Raw genomic sequence first — 25,739 nt, 5'->3', positions numbered from 1 at the left:
GCCGCCAAAGGGAGGGCGGGCACGGCGGGGTGGGGGCTGGGGCAGAGTGGAAAGGAGGGGTGAGGAGTGGGCTCTGGGCTCCCGCTCAACCCCTGGGGACCCCAACAGGAAGGAAGCCGACCCTCGTTGGGCGGGTGTGGCATTTTCGCAGTGTGAGGGTGGGTTTGTGGCGCGCGGACCCCTGGGCCGAGGGTGGGCTGGAATGCCGGAGGATGCTGCTCCGGGGTGAAGGGATGGGGGAACAGTGCTTAGCTCCCTCCCCTCCCGGGTCTTGATCCCAGAACAGTAGCCGCTTGTTTTCCCAAGACTGGGGGAGGAAGAGGCCGGAGGAGAGGAAGGGGCGCGCGAAGGGAGGGGTCCCATTCTTCGGTCTTCCCCCATTTTGACGACCCGGTTCCTCGGAAGGGGAATGGGCAACTCTGCCCCCCGCTCCTGGGGAGGGGGAGGGGGTGCCCAGACAAAAGGAGCTTGTGCCTTTAAGGCGGGGAGTCCGGGAGCCGGCGGGGAGGGGACTTCTGGATCCGGGGTAGAGGGCGGCTGCGCTGGACAACAAGGGAGGGGGCGAGGGCCGCTCGGGGAGGCGCCGACCCAAGCCGGCAGGTGAGCCCGCGGGAGCAGAGCTGGGGAAGTGGTCACGCCGGCACTCGGGCTGCGGGGCTGGAGCAGAGGCACCCCGGCGCGGCTCCCGACGAGTTTTTTTTTTTTTTTTTTTTGGGTGGGTGCAGCGAATCCGGAGATGGGCAGTCTCGACTATTTGGGGTGTGTGGGGGGACCCGAGGCAATGGGGCTGGTAAAGAGAAGTGCTGGAGATGGGGGATGAAGGAGTCCTCGGTCCCGGCCGGAGGGTCCCCACCCTCTCTCCCCGCCACACGCTTCCCTTCCTCCACTCGCTGGAGTTTCCAGGCTTGTCCTAAAGTGGGGGAGAAGCGTGTACTGGGGGAGGGGCTGGCCTGTGGGTTTGGCAGCGGGGCCGAGGGGTGAGTCTCTAAGTTTAGGGTAGAGTGTGATTGTGTTTAGAGGAGAGGGAGGCTCTCTGCGGTAGGCTCCCACCCTGCCCTCACCCCAAGCCTTTGGAATGAAAGGGGTGGTGTCATTCTCCTCTTTCTCCCAAGGCCTGCTGCAGGGAAGGTAAACTGTATTCAGAGCAAACTTAGAGGTGTGGGGGCGACCTAAAAGCTAGAGGTGGAATTAGGTGGTGAGAGACCCTTTCCTAAGACCTTCCTCTTCCTTGCCAGAGTCCCACTGTGAGCTGGAAGACCCTGGTGGGTTGTATGGTTGGGGCTGGATGTAGGAACCCTTTGCAGTCCTTAGGGAGAGCTGGAAAGGGAGGAAGAGGCAGTGCTGAACCTACAGATACAGGCCTTGGGGAAGCCTCTACATCTGGAAAGGCCTGGAATTGAGGCCCACGTCTCAGCATGGTGGGTGGTGCTGGCACTGTTGGGCCCCGCCTGGGCGCTTTTTTTGCCATGAACTTTCTGAAGTTGTTTTAAAACCCCTGGAGCCTTCTTTTGCCAAGGAGGGCAGGGGCAGATGGCCCCTGGGGATGGGATGGATGAGAGGTGGCCAGGAAGAGGATTGAGACAAGCAGTGGGCAGAGCCATCCTTGGGGCAGGGCCTTGGCTTTCTTCAGACTCTGGTCTCATGGAAGCATCATGATTTGGGAGGGACTTGAGGTCTGGGAGGCACTGGGCCTGGGACTGAGGGCTGAGTGGGACATAGCTCCACTTGTAGGAGTTGGTGATGCCAGGAGCAGCAGATCCATGTGGGAGAAAAGGGTCCAAGACTCAGGAAAGGAGGTCAGAGATGCAAGGGTCAAACTCTGATTGCTGGTAAGGGAGGTGGTCTGTGCTCCAGGTATTCATAGTGATGGGTTTTTGGACAGGGAGGGTTGAGGGACTGTATAGAGAAGTTTTGTGGCTTGGAGCAGTGACCTCCCATATTTCTTGCCATACTAAGCTTGGCATAGGGTGCCAGGAGTGCTGGGAGTCCAGCAAGTTCTCCAGGATGGGCAGTGCCTGCAGTGGAGCCCAGGGTGGGATTGTTGCAGTTGGTTGGACAGTTACAGAGCTCTGAAGCTATTCCCTTGTGGGGTCACACAGTGTTCTTGGAAGGGTGATATGTTCCCCTGGACAGTGTCTGCCCCTTCCTCTGTGGGTATGAGCCAGATGCTCAAATGTGCTTCCAGGGGGCTGGGAACATGGCCAGAAAAGGTCCTTTGGGAACAGAGGTCTGAGGCAGTGGTGGTTGGAGATAAGAACAGGGCAGGGGACTGGTGAATGGAAAGAGGCTGAAACAAAATGTCGTGGGGGTGGGGTGGGAAACCTGCTCAGCCTGGGTTCTATCCCCAGCAGCTCTGGGGACTGACAACTAAGGACACAGGGACTGATAGAACTAAGCATCTGACTGGCTGAAAGGATGTGTTTTCTTACTTATGACTTTAGTCTTTCCATCTCTTGGACATCGGCAGAGGTTTGGGTTCAAAGTGTTGTGGGGTGGGGAGAAGAACTAATATTTACCAAGTGTGAACTATATGACAGGTATTATTAGGTTCTTTCCCCAGGACCATTATTATTCCCATTTTATAGATGAAGAAACTGATGCAGGGAGGTTAAGTAACTTGTCCCAGGTGGAGTAGCTAGCAAATAATCACACTAAGGTTTGAAACCTGGTCTCACACCAAAGGTGCTTCTAATGAAATATTGTCAAACGCCAGGCTTCCTTTGGTGACCTTTTCCAAATGCCAGCCTGACCAAAAGTCTTGTAGTCTTGATCTGTCCTTCCAGATGACACTGTTGGTGATTCGAGTTTGAAGGGCATGCTGCTGTATGGAATATAGGAGAAGGGATGCCAACAGAACTTGGCTGAGGAGAAGGAGATGGAGGTTTTGGGGTGTGCAGAGAAGTCCCAGCCTGCCTTCTGCTTTTTGGGCCCTTGGGTGTCTGGAGTGCTGCTTATCTGGCATGAGTGTCTGGTTCTGTGGCCACCTGGGGCAAGCACTGGGTACACTTCCTTCCAGTTCCCTAGTGAGTACAAATGTCAGTGCTGTTTGCTCAGCAGGTTTAAGTACAAGGGGCCCCTCAGGGTGCCCTGTGGACATGGAGGTATGTGGCCCTGGTGGGAATATGGGCATCCACAGGTGACAGTTCTTTCATGTTCATCTACTCCTGACCTGGGCTCAGTCAGGAGACATGTTAGAGCTATTGTCATGGAGTCTTCCCACCCCAGTCCAAAGCTCGTCCCTCCAGGAAACCTGGGATCTAAGACTGATTTGGTTACCTAGGATCTCTGTAGCTTGGGCCAGACATATAAAACTGGCATGGACTTCGGCTTTTATTTTTTTCTGTTGAATTTGTCTTGTGCCCCAGGTGGCCACTTCACAATGTTTTAATGGAAATCAGGTGGAATTAAGCATTTGAAAAGGCAGAGAAAGTTTATGGGGGGTATAATTCATCCATCCACTTAATATTTATTTATATCCTACTAAGTGTTGAGGATCATGAGTGAGCAAAACAGGCCCAAATTCTTGCCTTCATGAAATTGACATTCCAGTTAGGAGAGACAATGAACAAATAAGAAAAATACATAGAATGGCAGTTGCTGATAAGAGCTGAGGAGTAAGAGAAAGTATAAAGCTGGGAAGAGAGATAGGGAGCCCCAGGAAAGGGAGTTGCTATTATAATGTGGTTAGAGAGAGCCTCACTGATAAGGGGGACATTTGGGCTCTGACCTAGAGGAGCTCTTGTTCCAGGTGGGGGAACACGAGTCCCAGCAAAGAAGCTAATGTGACTAGGTGGAGTGAGGAAGATAGAGTCAGGACTATCATTATTAGCTGCTTCATTTCCGTGCCCTTAAGCTTGCTTGCTTTCTATCTTTTCAATATGTATTTATCGAGTCCCTACTATAAGACGGGTCTACTACATGGCTCTGGTGATAAAAGTGATGAATAAAATTGAGTTAATCTCTGCCCTCACAAAGCTTTAGGTAGAGGGGCATGCAGAGAAGTCCCAGTCTGCCTTCTGCTTTGTGGGCATTACACAAGGAATTATTTAATTATAATTGCAATAATTATTATGGAGGAAATGTACAGAGGTAAGGGACCAAACTTAGTTTGGGTGGGAGAGCTGGGAATTCTTCCCTGAGGAAGTTATACTTAAGCTATGACCTGACTGGAAAGTTGAATTTAGCTTGGTGAAATGTGCCATGGGTATCTGAATGATGAGGAAGGATGTGGAAAGAGATTCCCTTTAGTACAGAGGTCACTGATGGGCAGCTCACAGGCAGAGCTCATTCCAGAGACATGATTTATTTGGCTTGCCGTGTTGAAAATGTGGATTAGTTGCCAGTGTTAAAAAAATCAACAGATGTTGCATTGAAATATACTTTCTGATGAAAAGTCAGAAGCTTTGGCCCCACTGGGACACCAGTGGCAGTAATCTACTGGTGCCAGGTGGTGATTGCCTTCCATGCTCAGGGTATGGACTATTCCTTGCAGTTCTCCTGAACTATGGGTTGCTTCACCCCTTGACATGGGCTCTTGTGTTTGTGACCACCAGGAAATCAGTGCCTTTAGGGGAGAGGTGAATTGTTATGTATGCTGGCTTTGGCTTAGAATCTTGGTTTTCGCACTTTTGTGGTTGCTGGATCTTGGGGAAGTTTCTTCATCTCCCGGTGTCATGGTTTCTCGCCTGTTGAATGGGGATGCCACTGCCTACTTCAAAGTAATTTTATGAGAATGATGTATATGAAGTGCTTAGCTGGGCTGTGGGAAGTGTTCAGGTGATGCACTATTACAGGTGGCAGAAGCCCTGATGGTGTTGTTAAGACCATCTTATGCCTTTCTTTCCAGCAGCATGTCATGGTTTAGTGGTCTCCTGGTCCCCAAAGTGGATGAACGGAAAACAGCCTGGGGTGAACGCAATGGGCAGAAGCGCCCACGCCGTGGGACTCGGTCCAGTGGCTTCTGTACACCCCACTATATGAGCTGCCTCCAGGATGCAGAGCCACCCAGCCCCACCCCTGCAGCTCCTGCTCGGTGCCCCTGGCAGGATGAGGCCTTCATCCGGAGGGCAGGCCCAGGCAAAGGCGTGGAGCTGGGGTTGCGGGCAGTGGCCCTGGGCTTTGAGGACACTGAGGTGACAGCAGCAGTTGGAACAGCTGAGGTGGCACCTGATGTGGCACCCAGGAGCAGGCGATCCTGCTGGCGCCGTCTGGTGCAGGTGTTCCAGTCAAAGCAGTTCCGCTCAGCTAAGCTGGAGCGCCTGTACCAGCGCTACTTCTTCCAGATGAACCAGAGCAGCCTGACGCTGCTGATGGCGGTGCTTGTGCTGCTCATGGTGGTGCTGCTCATTTTCCACGCAGCACCCACACGCCCTCAGCCTGCCTACGTGGCCCTTCTGGCCTGTGCTGCCACCCTCTTTGTGGTACTCATGGTGGTATGTAACCGACACAGTTTCCGCCAGGACTCCATGTGGGTGGTGAGTTACGTGGTGCTGGGCATCCTGGCGGCTGTGCAGGTCGGGGGTGCCCTGGCAGCCAACCCGCACAGCCCCTCGGCAGGCCTCTGGTGCCCCTTGTTTTTCGTCTACATCACCTACACACTCCTACCCATCCGCATGCGGGCTGCTGTGCTCAGTGGACTGGGCCTCTCCACGTTGCATTTGATCTTGGCCTGGCAACTCAACCGTGGTGACACCTTCCTCTGGAAGCAGGTGGGTGTGGAGAGCACTTGGATAGGAATGGCAAGGAGACTTGGTAATGAAGGGTAGGGGAGTCATGGGTGGATCCCGAGTGTGGGGATTTCTAGCTGGGAGGCCAGGTTTGAGGAATGCCACTCCAGTTGGAATCTGTGGCAGGGGATGCTGCTGAGAGGAGGGAGGATTCCAGAACCCAGGCCTGTAGTCTGTCACCATAGATCACAGTCTCCAGCTCTTTGGCCTGAGCCTACTGAAATAATGTAGCCTGTAGAGAGACATAATGTGGGGCTTGAGGTGGGGATGTGATGTTTAGACCCTGGGCTACGGTGGAACTGAGAAGATTGTGCAGGTTGTATCCTCTGTCCCCAAGTTGACCCTTGAGACTCAGGCCCTGGTACCATCCCTGAAGAACAGTTCTAGGTGATGATCTGAAGGGAAGAACAAGTTTTGGATAGAATTGGTAAAGAAGGAGTCACCTCTCTCCTAGACTAAGGCTGTTTCTGAGACAACAGGGAAGGTAGAGAGCTTGGGTTTCCCCTGGGCTGGGGGTGATTTGAATGGAATTATACTAGAGAAGAGAGGAACACCAGAGTCTAATGTCCACACATCTTGGTCCACAATCTTGCTCTGAGGTTCTCTGTATATGCTGGATACTGTCTTGGGGTGCTGAGTGTGGGTAAGTGGGGCTCAGTATCACCACATGGAAGTGAGAATAAGGGTGTGGTTGCAGGTAGACTGGTTGTCCAGTGTGTTGCATTCTGCTCTGTGGGATCTTAGACAACTAACTTGCCTCTCCAGGCTTCGTTTCCCAGTCTGTAAAACCAGGGTAAAAATAGCTTGTATCATGGTATTGCTGTGAGGACTTTACCCTTCTCTGAGTGGAGTAGGACCTGACAGGTCAGGGTTCCCACTTGTGGCAGTGAGCTATGGGGAGTGCTATAGGATTTTTGGGAGGCTCCTTTCAGAGAGACACGTTGATGGGTTCTCATGTTATCCCCTGCTGTGGTGCAAAGGCCAGGCTGCTGTTGGTACACTCCCCTAGTCAGCACTCCGTATGGGCAATCATTGCCACCAATCTTGAGTGCTGTCCTCTACTTCCCTCAGTGTGTGAGGGACTAGTCTCTGCCTTGCCCAGGGCTTGTGGTTTGTGGCCCACCCTGGTCTGACCATGGAGAGGAAGTTGCCTGGGGCTCCCAGGGTGAGGAGCTAGGTGCTCTGGCATGATGCCCTTCCCCGCCCAGCCTGTGCTCCAGAACACAACGTACCTTTTTAAAAGTAGCTTTATAGCCCGTTTGTTTGTGGAACACGTGCCCACAGGGCACTGTTGGACCTCTTAAAGGGCTAGGTCCTTCTACCCTTGCTGGTCCCCCAGCTTTTTTTTCAGGCTATTAAGGTGGGCTTTGGGGCTGGCCTGCCATCTTGGAGGAGAGGGAGCTTAGAGGTGGTGCCTTCCTTCCCCTTTCCTCTCTGGATGGCCAGAGGTGGGTGGGTCTCTTCTCTGCTGTCTGCTGGCATGATGCCCAGAGCCAGGCCTGGTACCTGATTGGGGAGGTTCAGCTTCAGGAAGGTCAGAACTGCCAGCGTCCCACTTCTGTAAGGGTGCCTGGCCTAATCCTGTGGGTCTTGTCGAATACATTTTTGGAGTGATGAAGAAAGTTGTGCTGCCCTTATGCCTATCTGTAAGGCCAGGACTGCTCATATAGCCTCCTATGAGCTGAGCACAATTCCCTGTGCCCATTTGGGCCTGTGTGTTTTTGGAGGGAGTGGGGTTTTGTGACCTCCTTTGAGCTTCCTTTGGTCAGCCCCTTCCCAGATCCAGCCCCAGTCATGTTAGTGAGAAGGACCTTCCTCCCCAGCCCACTCATTCAGATACACTGAGCAGTGTCACCTGGTGACCCCAGCCCAGCTGGCATCTCCTCCAGTGTCCTGGCATCCATTTTTTCTCACAGTCGGACAGGGATGTTTGTGAACAGTTATTTCAGTCTCTCATCCCCCTTCCCCTTCCCTCCACCGTGACTCACATTTTCCTTTTGGGCTCCTGGGGCCAGGAAGGGAAGTTGCCTTATTTGCCCCCCTTTTCCTTCTCCCCCACTGGGGGCTATTCTTAGAAGCCCCATGGGGAGAGAGTGTGCCCCCTCTTCACCCCTGCTGCTGGGAGGGGGACCTCAGTCTATTTGGCCTGGGGCCTTGTGCACTGGACTGGGAGGAAAGCTGAGAGGCCAGTCTTGTGGGGGTCACAGCTGAAAATGACTAGGAGTTAGTCAAATCTACTTCTCAAATTTACATAGAAGAAACTGAGGTCCCCTAAATTGAGTGACCTTTTGAAGTCTGTAGGACTAGTTTTGGTTCAGATCAGTTGGTAAGCTTTCCCTCCCTTCTCCTGGACCAGAGCCCTGCCCCATCCAGCTCTGGGGTGGAGCTGTAAGTGCCAGGTTAACCCCCTAGTTTCCAAAAGCACTGAGGCCAGCTTTTCTTGGATTTGCTCTCCAGCCAGCCAGTGATAATGATGAGGGCTGACCATGCCTAAGGTGGGGGCCTTGGTGTGGGACCTGGCAGGGCCCAGCAGGATCTAGTGTGTGTGGGGGGAGTTATACCTTGGGGGTAGCCAGACATGGAGGTACCTCATCCCCAGTTATAGAGGGTTCTTTGTATAGTGGAATTGATGACTCCCAAGCCTGGGTTCTGAGCTTGGCCTTGAGCTTGAGTGGAACAAGGAGGACTCTTGGAAACCTGGAATGCACTAGGTTGGAACACAGGCTTTGGAGTCTAACTGTCCTGGGCTCAAGTCCCATACCAGCCACACCAACTGTGTGATCTTGGGCAGGTTACCAAACTTCTCTGTACTCTGAGATCCTCACCTTTAAGATGGGATGCTGTTGCTGTGGTGGTGTACCCCTGTAATCCCAGCAACTCGGTAGGCTGAGTCAGGAGTATTACAAGTTCAAGGCTAATCTCAGCAATTTAATGAGACACTCACAACCTAGGCAGACCCTGTCTCAAAATTTAAAATAAGTAAGTAAGTAAGTAAGTAAATAAATAAATAAATAGAAATGTAGCTTAGTGGTAAAGTGCCCTGGGATTCAATCCCCAGTACCCAAAACAAATAAATAAAATGGGATATTGTCAATTCATAGAGTTGTAAGAAATGCATAAATTAATGTATAGGAAGTGTCCATAGAATCCTGGCATGTTGCAGATGGCCAACAAACCAGCTATAGTGGTGGTAATAATAATAATAATTAATAAGAATAATAATGGTAATAATGGTCATTATTGTTATTCAGTATGCAGGGCAGGGAGAGACTTTAGAAATTTTTTTTATTAATCAAGGGATTTTTATGCTGTATTGAACTTTATAATAGACTACATTACCAAAATAATATACCAGTCTAAATTATTTTCTACACAAGATCAAAATTCAAAATCAGTTAGGCATTAAACAATAGTTGTGTTATTATTTTAATGGCAAGAGAAACTACACAGCCTCTTTTAAACAAATTTATCATTAAGTGGCAGCCAAAGTTTTAGAGATCTTCTTATTCTTCCCTGTTTGAGTTATAGATGAGCAAACAGAGGCCCAGAGATGAGGTGACTTGTCCTGGGCCACTCAGAGGAGGATGGAGAGAGCTCAGGCCTCCTGGGTGCTATTCTTTTTTTTTTTTTAGTTGTAGATGGATAGAATGCCTTTATTTTATTTATTTATTTTTATGTGGTATTAAGGATTGAACCCAGTGCCTCACACATGCTACTAGGCAAGCTCTCTGCCACTGAGCTACAGCCCCAGCCCTTGTGGGTGCTATTCTTCTGTAAGGAGAATCCCATGTAGGGGGAGCAGCCTTTGTCTTTCTTTTGGGTGTTTGTGAGGCAGGGGATCATAGGGAGCTGAGGTGGGCACCATGACCTACCTGGTCCTAGTTGGTGCTCCTGTTCCCAGATGCTGTGATAGTATTACCTTTTTAGTCATGGAGTGACCCAGGCAGAGGGCCAGGATGTGAAGTCCTTGAGGAATGGGAGAGATATGTTTCAAGGATGGGGACAGAGAGGGTGCAGGACTATGGCTTCTCTCTCAAAGGGATACATTTAGAGAAAGCCTAGCAAGTTGTATGTGTGCATGTGTGTGTGTGTGTGTGTGTGTGTGTGTGTGTGTGTGTTGGGGTGGGTGCTCACCCATCTGCCTCTGCCACCATCCTGCAGCTTGGTGCTAATGTGGTGCTGTTCCTCTGCACCAACGTCATTGGCATCTGCACACACTACCCAGCTGAGGTGTCTCAGCGCCAGGCCTTTCAGGAGACCCGCGGTTATATCCAGGCTCGTCTGCACCTGCAGCATGAGAATCGGCAGCAGGTGGGAGCTGTTTCCCCTGACCAGTGTTCCCCTCCTAATTCCCCAATAGCTTACAGATTGGATCTGCTGCTTGTTCAAGTCTGTGGAACTCTGTGAATAGTTCCTCCTGGACTGTGCATCACAGAGGCTCTGTGACACTGGGGTTCTGTCTTGTCCAAGGGTGGGAGTAGACAGGAGTGCATTTGGGAGATTGAGTGAGGGTTGATTAGAGAGGGCTGGGATGGAAGACTGCTGAGGACTCTGGTGGACAGTGTTGGGTCACAGTCCAGAAGGGAAGTTCAGGTTCCCAGAGATAATGTGGAAGGATTAGGAAGAATTGTAAAGAGGATAGCAGTGCCCTGTTGGAACCACTCACTGGTCTAGGAGCGGCTGCTGCTCTCGGTGTTGCCCCAGCATGTTGCCATGGAGATGAAAGAAGACATCAACACAAAAAAAGAAGACATGATGTTCCACAAGATCTACATCCAGAAGCATGACAACGTCAGGTAGGGCAGGGATAGGAGGATACCAGGAGGGGTGGGAGGTTCTGGGAGACTTTGAGGGCTGCATGGCCCACCTATCCTTTGCTGTTGTTCACAGCATCCTGTTTGCGGACATTGAGGGCTTCACCAGCCTGGCCTCTCAGTGCACTGCTCAGGAGCTGGTCATGACCTTGAATGAGCTCTTTGCCCGGTTTGACAAGCTGGCCGCGGTGAGGGTGCTGGGGCTTGGGGTGGTGCCAGTTGTGGTGAGAGCCCAGCTTTGCCTGTGGCAGCTGGGGGTGTGGGTGGCAGATAGGGTACAGTGAGGGCGGTGAGCCAGGTAGGCTGAGTGGGTAGGAGAGTAAAGGTGACCCTTTCCTTTACCTCTTCCCCTTCAGGAAAATCATTGCCTCAGGATCAAAATCTTAGGGGATTGTTACTACTGTGTGTCAGGGCTGCCAGAGGCCCGAGCAGATCATGCCCATTGCTGTGTGGAGATGGGGGTGGACATGATCGAGGCCATCTCGTAAGCAGTGCTCCCTTCCCAGGATTCCTGGAATTGTGGGTGTCCCATACTATTCCTACTCTTTAATGTGTCTTCAGGAATTTTCCTCAGCCTTGGCTCTTTCTCCAGTCTGTGTGAAGACCCATGTGGCACCTCTAGACTCCAACCAGCCTGGAGGGTGCAGGGAGCTGGGTGGTGGGGAATGGGGCTGCAGAAAATGCCAGCTGAGCAGGCTGAGGGTGAGAGATGTGATTCTTCCTCTGCCAGCTCAGTTTCACAAAATGCTACAGGCCCTGCTAACACAGCTCTCAAACCTTTGTCCTTGAGCCCCGTGCAGCCTTCTGCCAATGTCCAGCCAAGGCTATGCTTCTGTCCCCTGCAACTGTGTAATCTGTACTTGTCCCCTGGGCTGCCTGTGTTATGGACTGGGGGAGGGGAAGACTGTACCAAGAGCTGATCCCAAGCTGCATCTTCCCAGGTTGGTGCGTGAGGTGACAGGCGTGAATGTGAACATGCGTGTGGGCATCCACAGTGGGCGTGTACACTGTGGTGTCCTTGGCCTGAGGAAATGGCAGTTTGATGTGTGGTCCAACGATGTAACCCTGGCCAACCACATGGAGGCAGGGGGCCGGGCTGGGTGAGTAGAAGAGCCAGGTGGTAGGGGATGGGAAGGAGGTGGGAGATTCAGGGACTCACCTCCTGGTCCCATACAGACGCATCCACATCACTCGGGCCACGCTGCAGTACCTGAATGGGGACTATGAGGTGGAGCCAGGCCGTGGTGGTGAGCGCAATGCATACCTCAAGGAGCAGCGTATTGAGACTTTCCTCATCCTGGGCGCCAGCCAGAAAAGGGTCAGGGCCAAGGCAGGGCTGGGGGGGAAGGGCAAGCAGGGACAAATAGAGATGAGTCGGCAAAGACCTTCTTGGGGACCTTCTTCTAAACCTGTATCCGCACTGCCCTCACAGAAAGAGGAGAAGGCCATGCTGGCCAAGCTGCAGCGGACACGGGCCAACTCCATGGAAGGGCTAATGCCCCGCTGGGTGCCTGATCGTGCTTTCTCCCGGACCAAGGACTCCAAAGCTTTCCGCCAGATGGTGAGGGACCCTCGAGACCAGGACATGGGGCCTCACTTTTTTTGTTTCCTTCAACACTGCACCCCCCTCCTTCCGACAGCTGCCAACTTCATGTGTGCTTTCTATTGGGGTCAGGAGAATGGTTCATCTCTGGGGTCCCATGTACCCAAAAGCATATGTGGGGACACCCTCTACCCAGTGTTGGGAATGGGAGAAGGGACTGCAGAGGTGAGGGTGGTGGCCCCTCCCCTCATTCACACTCTGTTCCCTTCTCCAGGGCATTGATGATTCCAGCAAAGACAAGTAAGTCAGGTTGTTGAGGAGGGGGGATGAGGAGGGAGAAGGTACTTACACCTGGACTGGAGCTGCAGGACCTGAGATCCCTTCTTTCCTGGGCTTTTGATATGTGTGTGGGAGCAGGAGCCACATACGTGGCTCACATGCACTGCCTATGCCCTCCTCCTCTCACTATTTATCACATGCTATTGCTCATGCACTTGGTGAAGCATGTCCCCTGCCCTCAGCCGGGGTGCCCAAGATGCCCTGAACCCTGAGGATGAGGTGGATGAGTTCTTGGGTCGTGCCATCGATGCCCGTAGCATTGATCAGCTGCGTAAGGACCATGTGCGCCGGTTCCTGCTCACCTTCCAAAGAGAGGATCTTGAGAAGAAGGTTTGGGGGATACAAAAGGATGAGGGCTGGGGGAAGGGCAGATTCAGGCAGAAAAGGTTGAACACAGGTGAGGGATCAGGACAGGGTTTTGAGGAATGGGGAGGGAGCACAGTAGGGTGGAGATTCATATCAATTGGTCTAATTGTTTCTCCTCCCCTTGAGGAGTACCCTGCCTTTGCTGTCCCTGCCTGCCCCAGGGCAGCAACACCCAGTGCTCAGCTCAGCCCCCTCTCCCTCAGTACTCACGGAAGGTGGATCCCCGCTTCGGAGCCTATGTTGCCTGTGCCTTGCTGGTCTTCTGCTTCATCTGCTTCATCCAGCTCCTCATCTTCCCACAGTGAGAGCCTTGCCCCTCATTAACCTTCCTGGAATAGTCATAAATACCCACACAAGCCCCCAGTTCCTGGAGCCTGCACCCCTGCTTGTTCTGGGGTTGGGACAAAGTGTCCACATCTTCCTGAGCAACATTTTCCCTGCCTCAGCTCCACCCTGATGCTTGGGATTTATGCCAGTATCTTCCTGCTGTTGCTGGTTACTGTGCTGATCTGTGCTGTATACTCCTGTGGTTCCGTATGTAGGGGGACTTCCTCAGGGATCTTGGGTGGTAGGGAGGGGGACCCATGGGGAGAGGGAGGAAAGGTCATTCCTCTCCTTCTGTGTCCCATCCATGGGTGGCCTTCCTTCTTGGCTGATGTGGCTTCTAACTTTTGGTCTTTTGCTACTATAGCTGTTCCCCAAGGCCCTGCAGCGTTTGTCCCGTAGCATTGTCCGTTCACGGGCACATAGCACCACAGTCGGCATCTTTTCAGTCCTCCTTGTGTTCATTTCTGCTATTGCTAACATGGTAAGAGTCCAGTGGGAGTTCTTCCACCTCTGCGTTGTGCCGAGCACTACTCTGGCACTGGGAATGCTTCCTGCCCTCAGGGAGCCTGCTGTCATAGATGAGAGGAATGGTTAATGCCAATTCTCCTTCTTCATTTCCTCCACCTCTTGTCATCCCCTGAGAACTTTGGCCCCTGGAATATAAGGCACCCGGGCATGGCCTTTGTAACCCTTCCCCTCCTTGTACCCTGATATGTACCTGACTTTTGCAGTTCACCTGTGACCACACCCCCATACGGACTTGTGCAGCCCAGATGCTGAATTTAACACCTGCTGACATCACTGCCTGCCATCTACAACAGCTCAATTACTCTCTTGGCCTGGATGCTCCCCTGTGTGAGGGCACCGCACCCACCTGCAGCTTCCCTGAGGTGTCCAAGCAGTGTTCAGGCAGAGGGGGGTGTCCTGGCACACTTTTTGGCCCTCCTGTGCCAGGCTGATGATTGGCACTGGGGACCCAGGAACTCACCAGACTCCCCAAGTGTGGCTTAGAACCCACACTTCTAAGTAACCAGGGGCCCTAATGTGGTGTAGGCCAGGCATGGAGGGTGAGGGATATTGGGGTTTGAGGGTTGTGGAAGGGGAAGATAGGTCAGGCAGGGGAGTACAGGGCTCTTCCTGCCCCGGGTGCCAGTACCTGTGCTGTCACCCAACGCTTCCTCTGCCATCGCCCCCTCCCCCAGTACTTCGTTGGGAACATGCTCCTGAGTCTTTTGGCCAGCTCTGTCTTCCTGCACATCAGCAGCATCGGCAAGTTGGCCATGATCTTTGTCTTGGGGCTCATCTATTTGATGCTGCTTCTGCTGGGTCCCCCAGCCACCATCTTCGACAACTATGACCTACTGCTTGGTGTCCATGGCTTGTAAGTTTATTCTCAGCCCCCTTAATACTCCAGAAGTCTTCCTGACTCTGCTGGGTCACTGAGTCTCTCTCTTGTGCCCAGGCCCTTATACCCTTGGAATGCTACTATGTACCCGTGGGAGAAAGGGAGGAAATGGAGGAACTCCTGGCATGTGACCCCAAGTAGTTACCCTAGGGAAGCATCCCAGTTCTCAAAAAATCCCTGTCTCTTTAGGCTAGACGTTAACAAAAATTCCCTCTGACATATGCCTGGTGCTTTCCTACCCAGTGTCTTAACACCTGTGAGTCACAGAGCTGCTTGGTGGCAGAGCCCGGGCTTAGAACCCACATTTCTAACTCCTGCCTAAGGACACCACACTGACTTTTCTGATGCAAAATCCTACCCCTTGTGATATGTAGCCATAGCTTGTTGAGGTAGAGATCCTCTGGAGACTGCTGGGTTTGAATCCCTGCTCTACCATTTATTAGCTATGTGACCTTGGACAGGTGAGTTAACTTCTCTGAGCCTCAGTTTTCTCACCTGTAAAATGGCAGTGCCACCTATATCATAGGGTAATTATAAAGATAATAGTAATTAACATTTATGAAGGTTTACTGTATGCCAGATATGGGCTAAGTCTTCCATATGCATTATTTAGATCTGATTCTTGTTTTGCTTATGAGGAAACTGAACTTAGTTTTAAGTAATTTGTCCTATACTAGTAAGTAGAAGAGCCAGTAGGAGTTAATATATAGAAAATATATAGAAAAGCTCTGGCCCAATGCCTAACTGGTCGCATAGGCTTGGTAATGCAGTCTCTGTCCCTTCTCCATGGCCTGCCGAGCAACCCAGAAAGCACTGAAGATGCTTCCTGTCTTTTGTATTTTCATGCCAGGGTTCCATCCAATGAGACCTTTGATGGGCTGGACTGGTAAGTGAGGGCTCCAGGGAAGCAAAGGGTGGGGCCATCAGCTGCCTCCTGAGGATACCAAGCATGTCTCTGCTTATCCTTAGCCCAGCTGCAGGGAGGGTGGCACTCAAATACATGACCCCTGTGATCCTATTGGTGTTTGCACTGGCGCTGTATCTGCATGCCCAGCAGGTGGAGTCAACTGCCCGCCTGGACTTCCTCTGGAAACTGCAGGTGACTTGGATGGGCCTTTGGCAGAGGTGGAGGAACTTGGGGCCAGAGCCTGGGCCAAGCCAAAAATGCATTTCTTGCTAGCTGGCTAAGGCTCAGGCTGCCCTAAGCCCAACTAGTCCCATGCCTTCTCTGCTCATGCCCTTCCCTCTGTCTCCTCCTATATTTGCCCCCTTCACCTCTTTGCCTGATCTTTAGGCCTCATCTATCAGTGTCTTTCTTCCTCTACATGATTCCCTCTGATGCTCAACTCCAGGCCTTGGCCACTATACCCACCCCTTGTGAATGTTGGGTAATGGGCGATGGATGTGGTATCCACAGGCAACAGGGGAGAAGGAGGAGATGGAGGAGCTCCAAGCATACAACCGGCGGTTGCTGCATAACATTCTACCCAAGGATGTGGCTGCCCACTTCCTGGCCCGTGAGCGCCGGAATGATGAACTCTACTATCAGTCGTGTGAGTGTGTGGCTGTTATGTTTGCCTCCATTGCCAACTTCTCCGAGTTCTATGTGGAGCTGGAGGCAAATAATGAGGGTGTCGAGTGCCTGCGGCTGCTCAACGAGATCATCGCTGACTTTGATGAGGTATTTGTCCAGGTGACCAGTGCTGGCAGACAGTAGGGGAACTTGGGGACCAGAGGAGTGATGTGAACTTTGGATGAGAAGGCCATAATTAGAGGGGGTGGGTGGTAATGGAGGAGAAAGGGAGATTTAATGGGAACCAGTGATGTCATGGATAGGGGTAAGAGTAGGTACAGTGGAGGTGAGGGAAAGAACCCATGAAGGTCAGAGGTGGCAAGGGGGGTCAGCCCCATTGGGGACAGGGCATCCTTATTGGGGAACAAAGAAGGTCATAATGATTAGTGAGGGATAGGAAAGGTACTAGGTGGATGTCATGAAAAGGAAAGCAGTAGTCTGACCTCATGGGACCAAGCAAATAAGACCATTCCCTGAATAGAGAAAATGGAAGCAAAATATGAGGAAGTGTTCTGAACATTCAGGTCAGGAATGGGAAGTCCCTTCCTCATTTTGGGACTCAGTTCCCCCCAGAGATGAGCGTTGGAGTAGTTAATGCTCAATGACCTCTGTGTTCTCTGAGTGGGTCATCACAGCATCACAGTTGATCGTCCCAAGTGCTATTCTCAAGGCCTTGCCTAGGTCCCTAGACTGCCTATTTTCCTGGCTGCTCAGTTCTGTAGTGAGAGCAGCATCTGGAAGGGAGCTCATCCATTAAAAAGTGGTGATGGTGGTGTGTGTGTGGGGGGTACTTTCAAGATAGAAATGAGGGAAAGGAGCCAAGGTATGGAGAGGAATGAGCCTTGGAGCAGAGCTGGGTTTTGCCTTGACAACTAGATTCCCCTGTATTGTCCAGATCATCAGCGAGGAACGGTTCAAGCAACTGGAAAAGATCAAGACAATTGGTAGCACCTACATGGCTGCCTCTGGGCTGAATGCCAGCACCTATGATCAGGTGGGACGATCCCACATCACTGCCCTCGCAGACTATGCAATGCGGCTCATGGAGCAGATGAAGCACATCAATGAGCACTCCTTCAACAATTTCCAGATGAAGATTGGTGAGAAGGCCTGGTTCCTTGGCAGGTGTTCCCAGGACTGTTTCTGGGTGAAGTTGAGGGTACAGGCTGGGGGTCACAGATCATCAGGGCTCCTGTGGGGTTTCCTTTCCTTCTACCTTCTATATCTATATTGATATTAAGAACAGAGACCAGCCAGGTGTGGTGGGTACACCCATATTCTCAGCAACTTGAGAGGTGGAGGTAGGAGGATCTCAAATTTGAGACCAGCCTGGGCAACTTAGGGAGACTCTGTCTCAAAATTAAAAAAAAAAAAGACTGGGCATGTAGCTCAGTGGTAAAGCACACCTCAGCTCAATCCTCAGTATCACAAGGGAGAAAAAAGAAGAGAGGTAATTTATTATGGTACTTCTATGTTCTAGACTCTGTCCTAGATATTTTGAGTACATTTTAATCCTCACATTACTATTCCCTTTCTAAAGATAAGGAGAGTGACTCTCAGACATCAATAACTAGTAGGTGGCTAAACTGGGATTTGAAACCAGGCCTACCTAATCTAAACTCCAATGCCTGTGTCCTTATCTGTGGCCAGTTCAATAGAGGTACTTCCTCTTGAATGAGCTGGTAGAAGACTGTGGTTAATAGCATGGGTTCTGGGACTCATGGCTGTTCCATTTATGGTTTGTTCTGGCTGCTTCATCTACTGGTTATTTAATAAGTCACCCCAAAAATCTTGTCTGTAAAATGGAGATAAAAATACCTATCTTTGAGGGGCTGGGACTGTGGCTCAGCAAAGCGCACTTGCCTGGCATGTGTGAGGCACTGGGTTTGATTCTCAGCACCACATATAAACAAAAATAAAGATCTATCAACAACCAAAAAAAAATTTTTAAAAATACCTACCTTTGAGAGGTGTTGAGACGATGCAACAATGTAAAATGTTTATTTCAGTAGTTGGCATGAGCAAGCATTCAGAAGATTAGATACTACCCTGTTGCTTGGACCCAGCCCACAGCCCTTGTGCCCAGACTTTCCACTCTACCACCAGGAGATTTGTTCCTTTTCCATTTTTCCTCTGAGCCCTTCTCAAGGTACCAAGAGGTGAGACGACTCCTTGGACTGACTATGGAGCATTCACTAGTCTCAATCCCTTGCTGTTTTCCCCACCTCAGGGCTGAACATGGGCCCAGTTGTGGCAGGTGTCATTGGGGCTCGGAAACCACAGTATGACATCTGGGGGAACACAGTGAATGTCTCTAGTCGTATGGACAGCACAGGGGTCCCTGACCGAATACAGGTGAGAGGGTTATGAGCCAAGGCTGGGAGGGGTATGGGTCCAGAGGGCTTGCATAGGTCTCTGCAGGACAGGGGCAGGGTGGCAGTCTTCTGTGGCTGGTGGGATGGAGGTTGGGGGAGGGGAGCTAACCTGACTGGGGAAAACCTGAGCTTCTGCAAATGCAGCAAGAAGGATTCCAGGCTAAGCGGGCTCCCCTCCCACTCCCCTAGGTGACCACGGACCTGTACCAGGTTCTAGCTGCCAAGGGCTACCAACTGGAGTGTCGAGGGGTGGTCAAGGTGAAGGGCAAGGGGGAGATGACCACCTACTTCCTCAATGGGGGCCCCAGCAGTTAGCAGGACCCAGCTACAGATTCCACTGAAGGGACCAAGGTGGGCATTGAGTGGATTCTGTGCTTGCTGGGTGGAGTTGTGGCAGGGGGCACTGAGCCTCCAATCCTTGCTGAAGGCAGAAGGGAACACACCCAGCATGCTGTACTTGGACCATGCTCATCTGCCCTCAGACTGGTGATCAAGGGGATACCAAGAGGATTATGCAAGTGACTTTCTTATTCAGTTGAAGTTGTGCTGTTACCTTTCCTTTCTTCCAACTTGTGGGAGCAAGGGAAGGGGCAGTGGTGGCAGGGGAGCTCTTCTGCCCGAGAGATTAAAGTGGCAACTTGCCTTGCCTGCCCCTTTCTCTGTTTGGGTAACAGGCTCAGGGATGGGTCCTTCCTTACCCTCCTTCCCCTGGGAATATTTTGTACAAAGACTGGAGCCAGGCATGAGGAGTGCCTATTCCATGCTTGCCTTTGCTATGCCTGCATCCTCAGCACTGGTCCTGGGTACCCCAGCCCTGGCCAGGTCTCCCTCTTAAGCATAGAGCAGGAGGGAGATACCCTGGGGATCCAGCTCTGTCTACATTTCAGGGGAATGTTTCCATTTGCCAAATCCTAGTCCCATGATTTGTCCCCAAAGGGGAACAAAGGGACCTCTGACAGCTCAGATTTAGCCCCAATTCCTGCACACTCCAGGGAAAGGGGTGTTTGGCCTCATTGGTACTGTGAAAATGCCCAGCCAGAGAGCAAGCCTGTGAATGGGGATGTTAGATCAGGAGCTGGACATTCACCTGCAGGTGCCAAAGAGTGCAGGCGGCCAGGGAGTGGGGTGGTGTCAGACTGATCTGAGGCCCTGAAGTGGCCAGGATCAGGTTCCTTGGCCCCAGCACTCGCTTGCTCTCTGCTGGCAAGGGGGCAGGGAACATCTCTACCCCTTCTATTGCCAAATAAAAAAGGGTCAGGGCACAGAGGAAGATGACCCTGATCCCAAACCTGGTCTCCCAGGTCTCTGACACTGGGGAGAGCCTGTGTGTTTGTATAACTGTGTGTGCATGTTGCTCTTTGTGTGTATGTATTTTCCAGGTCTGTGTGTGTCCTTGTACTTTTGCTCCTCAGCTCTCCACCCAGGGTTGCCTCTCTCCCATGGGCCTCTGTCTTCTGGGAATAAGGCAGGGTTTCCTATTTCAAGGGATGTAGAGAGATGCCCAGGTTGCACAGGTATGGGATGGGGTGTGGTAGCAAAAGGAGGGTGGCCTGGAAAGGGAAATCCTTTTTGTGCCAAATCCCTAAGTGCCGTTTGGGGGCCATATGTGCAGTATGACTGTCTCCCTGCCTAGGGCAGGAACCCAAGCACTTGCTTGAGCCCCAGTGCTCCATGCACTTAAACTGTTTGGGGTTTGTTGAGTAGAGACTCAGGAATTTCCTGGGTTCCTCAGCCTGTGTCCTGGGATGTGGTATGCTTTGGGACTTGGGTAGCATGGGATCCCTCTGAGAACCCAGATACTGGTACTAAGGGATGGGACAGGGGAACCTTAAACTTGGCTTTTCCAAGTCATTAGCCTGAGTCTAGTGTGTTCCTGGCTCCCAATCCCCATGAAGCCTGTAAGGGCTGGTAGAAGGATTAGGAGGTTAGACTCACATTTCCTTCCTCTCCTTTCCTTCCTTTTACCCCTTTGCCTGCAACTTCCTCAACTTTGGCCTGAATTAGTTGGTGCCTTGGTTTTTCTCTCTGTACCTATTTAAGCCAGAAGCATTAGCCTGAATTTTGCTTGAAGATCACTTTTGTCTTGGAAGTCAGAGGAGAATGGGGTTTGGGGGTGGAAGGGGAAGGTAGTGTTCTAGATCTTCCTCATATTCCTTCAGCATCAGCTCCTTGCAGAGATCTGGTTTCTGGCTCGGTACTGCTTACCTTGGGGAATCTATCTCCATGCATCAACCAAATGGGCCACCAGGCACATCATTAGCCAAGGCAGAGGAAGGGAAAAGACTAGCTGTTCCAGACAGAAAATTGACTCCTCTTTGATATCTCTGAATAGGAAGAGACTACTTGGTGCCAGGGAGTAGGAGTGAGGGTGTAAGCCAGAGTGGGAAGACCTCAGCCTTGAATGACTTGTCTCTGCTTCTTGCCAGGTGGGAGGGGCCTGTCCATATCCTTGCTCCCTGTACCACAGTGCCAGCCATGCCCTTCCCCTGGTTACCATTGCCTCTTTCCTCACCAGGTGGTGGAGGAGTCAGGGGATGGGAAGCCATGGACTTTGGTTTTATAAAGTAACCACTGTGGGAGTGGGGGAGGGTGGTTGTACCATGTATTTCAGTGAAATATTTAATATATTTAAATATCAATAAAATCAAACTCTTTGTAAAATTCCCTGTTCTCTGCAGCTGTTCTGGGCCCTGGGTTGGATCAGAAGTGGCAAAGCCTGGTTGTTGGAGGCAACCTTTTGCCCCAGGACTCTGTGGGACTCTGTGGTCCATGGTCTGAGGGCTTCCTGTGGCTTTCTCCCTGCCAAGGTAAAGCTACAGTGTCTTCAGAGAGTTTGACTACTCTAGGCCCTTCATCAACATGAGGACCAGCTGTGTCTTCCAAGATTTGTTACTTTGACTCCTGCTATGCCTTAGGTCTGGACCCCTGTGGTTGTCTTTCCAGTGCCTTGACTCCTTCACAACCCTCACACCAAGATCTGGTCTCTTCAGGAATCTCTCACACACCTCCTTTCACAATAATTAGGGCTTTGGAATGACTTCCCTACCCAAACCCTAGTGCACACAAGGGACTTCTAGTCCAATCTGTTTACTCTGCTTTCTTGATTCCCCTCTTCCCATTAGTCAAAGTCATCAGAACTGGGATACTTCTCCCTCTTTCCCACTCCTTGTACTTCTTTCACAATCCATCTTGTTTGTCCTTATACAATCATATCCTCCTCAATATAGACTGAAGTTTCTGTCGTTAAGAATGGAGTGATCCATAAACCTGGAAAGGAGAGAAATGGTCTGAGATTCAGCCATGCTAGGCTGGAGGCTTGGGGAAAATCCTTACAAATAGTCCCAAGACTACCTCAGAATGTGCAGGGGTAATGATGAAAAAGTAGGGGAGCAACAAAGGTAGTGGAAACATCCTCGGGCTCCCACAGGAATGGCACAGACATGTCTTGTGCTCCTCAGAAATCATATCTACAATGTGAAAACACAAACCTAGGTGGGCACTGTGGCTCATTCCTGTAATCCCAACGATTTGGGAGGCTGAGGTGGAGGATTACAAATTCAAGACCAGCCTCAGCAATTTAGGGAGACCCTTAACAACTTAGCGAGTTCCTGTCTCAAATTTTAGAAACAATAAAAAGGGCTGGGGATGCAGTTCAGTGGTAAAGTGCCCCTGTGTGCAATCCCCAGTACAAAACAAAAAAGAAGAAAGAAATCCTTAACTCCATTGAACACCACTACTGCCCAGGTTCTGTGACCAGTCTTTCCTAATAAGACCCAAACCTCTCCTAATTCTCCAATGTTGAGCAGAGATAAAACAGCCTAATGATTTCAGTAAGAGGAGGGAATACTTCCCTTGGTTTTCCCACCCTGACCCCTCCCTAACCTAACCTGGTCATTGGGCTTTTAATGAGACAGTGGCGTGGGCTCCAGATCCATGGCATGGTTTTCTCCGGAAGTACTCCTGGATCATGAGACCGCCAGAAGCTGAAGTTCTGAGCATCAGTCAGAGGGACTCTGAAGACCTGATTGGGGACTGAATGGATTGGGTGGTGGGGAGGGCAGGTTACTGAATTCCTTCCAGTTTACCACTTATTTTTCTCCCTCCCCAAAAGCCCAGCCAAGCAACTGGGCCTGACCAGGTGCTCAGAGGTCCTGGGAATGTGGTTACCACACCCTGCTTTACTTCCGGATTCCAGCATCTTACACCTTTCATGGTCAGATGAATTAGTCTTGGTTCTTCCTGTTGCTAGTAAGCCATCTCCAAGAAAGCTTCCCCAAGAGCTAAGATGGTGGAAGAACAAGTGGTCAACCCACTTGGGAATTGTATCAGATGGTGTCCACTGATTTCATTATTTTCTTTTTTTCTGGGCTTAATCATCCTTACTTCTTTCCCTCCTCTCTGAAATAATGCCTTCTTTTTCCTCACTCCAGGTAATTCTCTGAAACTTAACAATGATACCACCTCACTTTTAGATACAGATATCAAGTGCTATCATGTTCTAGAGGTATTAGGTGTTTTTAAAAACTTACCTAGATACTTTTAAAAATATATATATTTTCACCAGGCATGGTGGTGCATGCTTGTAATCCCAGAGACTTGGGAGGCAGAGGCAGGAGGGTCACAAGTTCAAGGCTGGCTTCAGCAATTTAGTGAGGTCCTAAGCAATTTAGTGAGACCCCGTCTCAAAATAAAAAATAAAAGGGCTGGGAATGTGGCTTAGTTGTTAAAAAAAAAATAAAAGTATTCTCACTGTTCGGATAAATCTAATTCTACTTGTGTATAAAATTTGGGTATTTTTTTAAACTTAGATTTATGGCCTAATATTTTGGTTTGCTCTGTGGTTTTTATAATCATGATTTAAAAAAAAATCTAATAATTCACTGAGTAAATATATTTACTTGTTTTCCTATTAATTAATAATAAGCTAAAAGTATTTTAGCTTTATAAATTAAACTTTAATTTTGAGATAGGTAGATTCAATAATAATACCTGGAGATCCCCTCAATGGTATTATGTTGCAAAACTATAGTACACTACTAGAACCAAGATGTTAATGTATTAATACAGAACTGTTCCATTGCTGTTGATCCTGGTGCTGCCATTTTGTAACATTATTAACCTGCTTCCTTGTTCATTTTGAGAGAGAGAGAAAGAGAATGCCTGCTTTACTGGTCTACCAGTCTTACAGAATTGATATGAAGATCACACCAGAGCTGAAATAATTTAGGAAGGTACTTTGTATATTATCACACAGTACCCCATGGTGAGTAGTAGGGCAAAGCACCAAGCTTTAAATTTAACTAAACTGAGCTTAAATTCCAGACAAGTTGTGTGATTTTGGACAAGTTAACTTCTTTCTTCTTCATTTCTATAAGTTTGTAAATTTATGAATGCTATATAAATGGCATACCAATTGTAACCTTTTGGGATTGCCTTTTTTGTTTTGTGGTGCTGGGGACTGAACCCAGGGCCTTGTGCATGTGAGGCAAACACTCTACCAACTGAGCTATATCCCCAGTCCTGGATTGCCTTTATTTTTTGTTTGTTTGTTTGTTTTTAGTTGTAGATGGGCACAATATTTTCATTTTATTTATTTATGTGGTGCTGAGGATTGAACCCAGTGACCCATACATGTGAGATGAGCGCTCCATCACTGAGCCACAACCCCAGTCCTGGATTGCCTTTCTTTACAGAGCATAATTTTCTCAAGATTTCTACAATGTATCACATGCATCAAAAATTTGTCCTACATGCTTTTTCACAACAGTGCTAGAGTTTTATTCCCATTTTTATTTTTAAATTAAATTAATTTATTTTGGGGGGGGGTTTACCGGGGATTGGAGTACTGGGGATTGAACTCGGGTACTTGACCACTGAGCCACATCCCCAGCCCTATTTTGTATTTTTATTTACAGACAGGGTCTCACTGAGTTGCTTAGCACCTCACTTTTGCTGAGGCTGACTTTGAACTCGCGATCCTCCTGCCTCAGCCTCCAGAGCTGCTGGGATTACAGGTGTGCGCCACCATACACATCTTTATTCCCATTTTTAGATGGTTCAGAGAAGTTAACTTGCCCTAAATCACACAATTTGTCTGGAGTTTAAGCTCAGTTTAGTTAAATTTAAAGCTTGGTGCTTTGCCCTACTACTCACCATGGGGTACTGTGTGATAATATACAAAGTACCTTCCTAAATTATTTCAGCTCTGGTGTGATCTTCATATCAATTCTGTAAGACTGGTAGACCAGTAAAGCAGGCATTCTCTTTATCTCTCTCTCAAAATGAACAAGGAAGCAGGTTAATAAAGTGTAAGTGACCCACAGAAAGTCAGATGTCTAAAATGAGGCAGAACTAGGATTTAAACCTGTATATTGTGCTTTCACGTCTGATTCAATTTATATTTCATCAGGCTCACCTACCATTCCAGTCTACTTTCTCCCACCTCTTCTCAGTCTCTCTCCCTGGCTCTTTCTCTCTTCCTGCCCTATAATCATGCCTCAATGATATAATCCTAGCATGGTACTCACTCCAAGGTACTTACATGTTTTTAGCAACACCTTCCGTACAGCTTCATTGTATCTCATGTTGTTGAGAGCCACAGCCGAAGGGGCCCCAGCAAACTTCCAGCTGCCGGCTGATGATTGGCTCACAGCGGCCCCAGCAACATCTAGCTGATTGGCTCCTCGGCCCCAGCAACATCTAGCTGATTGGCTCCTCTGCGGTGATGCTCATTGGGCTGTTTCCCTGCCCTTTCAGACCACGGAGCTGCTCATTGGGGGACTGTTTTGGCTCCGCCCACGTGACCCAGCCAATCGGCCTCAAGAGCAGGAGGATTGTGGGAGGTGGAGAGAAGCTTGTGTGGGAGAGAGAGGCTTGTGGAAAAGCTGGTGGTGGCAGTTGAGGCTCTGAGGGTTTTTCCTGAGAGGCTGTTTTGTTTGGCGTGTGTGGTTCTAAAAATAAAGTTAGTTTCTTTTGACAAGTGGCTTCTGATTGTGCCCAGCCAGACTGCGGCATTTGGTGGGCCGCACGGGGAGCGACTGAGGGTAAGTGAAACTGCTCGCCCCTGAGGGCAGGGCAAGAGGATGGGTAGCCATTTTAAGATTCCTCTTTTGTTATTTTGTTTCACTTTTGTTTTAAGTTGCCTGTCCCTGGAGATGTGTAAGATGGAAGAAAAACCGCTCACATCTGAGGAACAGATAGGGAGAAAGGACAGATGGACATTTCAGGAAGCTATTATAATGATTTTGTGTTGTTCCAATTTTGTTTCACTC

General features: G+C 50.1%; 2 protein-coding genes across 7 annotated transcripts in view; one reads left to right on the top strand and one right to left on the bottom strand.

Moving 5' to 3' along the window:
• The first annotated feature begins 59 nt into the window (after positions 1-59).
• Positions 60-21,129, top strand: Adcy6 (adenylate cyclase 6). Of its 4 annotated transcripts, none has more exons than XM_048802623.1 (22): positions 60-158; positions 4,850-5,708; positions 9,888-10,037; positions 10,401-10,522; positions 10,617-10,728; positions 10,897-11,024; positions 11,482-11,640; positions 11,717-11,858; positions 11,973-12,101; positions 12,358-12,383; positions 12,605-12,752; positions 12,950-13,089; positions 13,235-13,322; positions 13,480-13,596; positions 13,847-14,005; positions 14,318-14,496; positions 15,371-15,406; positions 15,490-15,619; positions 15,938-16,201; positions 16,989-17,193; positions 18,324-18,448; positions 18,658-21,129. In XM_048802623.1, exons 2-22 carry the CDS (start codon positions 4,851-4,853, stop codon positions 18,781-18,783), a joined length of 3,543 nt encoding a protein of 1,180 aa, XP_048658580.1. In that variant the 5' UTR covers positions 60-158; position 4,850; the 3' UTR covers positions 18,784-21,129. The 4 variants fall into 4 exon arrangements, with proteins under 4 accessions (XP_048658580.1, XP_015348772.1, XP_048658578.1 ...); XM_015493286.2 differs by lacking the exon at positions 60-158 and adding an exon at positions 559-600 and having other exon boundaries at positions 4,847-5,708; positions 12,992-13,089; XM_048802621.1 differs by lacking the exon at positions 60-158 and adding an exon at positions 563-600.
• A 410-nt stretch (positions 21,130-21,539) lies between these two features.
• The window catches only part of Tex49 (testis expressed 49), a 27,593-nt gene continuing 23,393 nt past the window's right edge, over positions 21,540-25,739 (bottom strand). For all 3 annotated transcript variants that reach the window (XM_048802624.1, XM_048802625.1, XM_048802626.1), the window contains 3 exons: positions 25,010-25,052; positions 22,356-22,500; positions 21,540-21,735 (listed from right to left, as the gene is read on the bottom strand). In XM_048802624.1, the coding sequence (XP_048658581.1) occupies positions 21,687-21,735; positions 22,356-22,500; positions 25,010-25,052 (237 nt within the window). In that variant the 3' untranslated portion in view covers positions 21,540-21,686. The remainder of the gene's footprint in view (positions 21,736-22,355; positions 22,501-25,009; positions 25,053-25,739) is intronic.

Source organism: Marmota marmota, unplaced genomic scaffold, assembly GCF_001458135.2.
Source record: "Marmota marmota marmota unplaced genomic scaffold, marMar, whole genome shotgun sequence".
NCBI classification, from domain to species: domain Eukaryota; kingdom Metazoa; phylum Chordata; class Mammalia; order Rodentia; family Sciuridae; genus Marmota; species Marmota marmota.
This window is presented reverse-complemented; position numbering and strand designations above follow the sequence as displayed.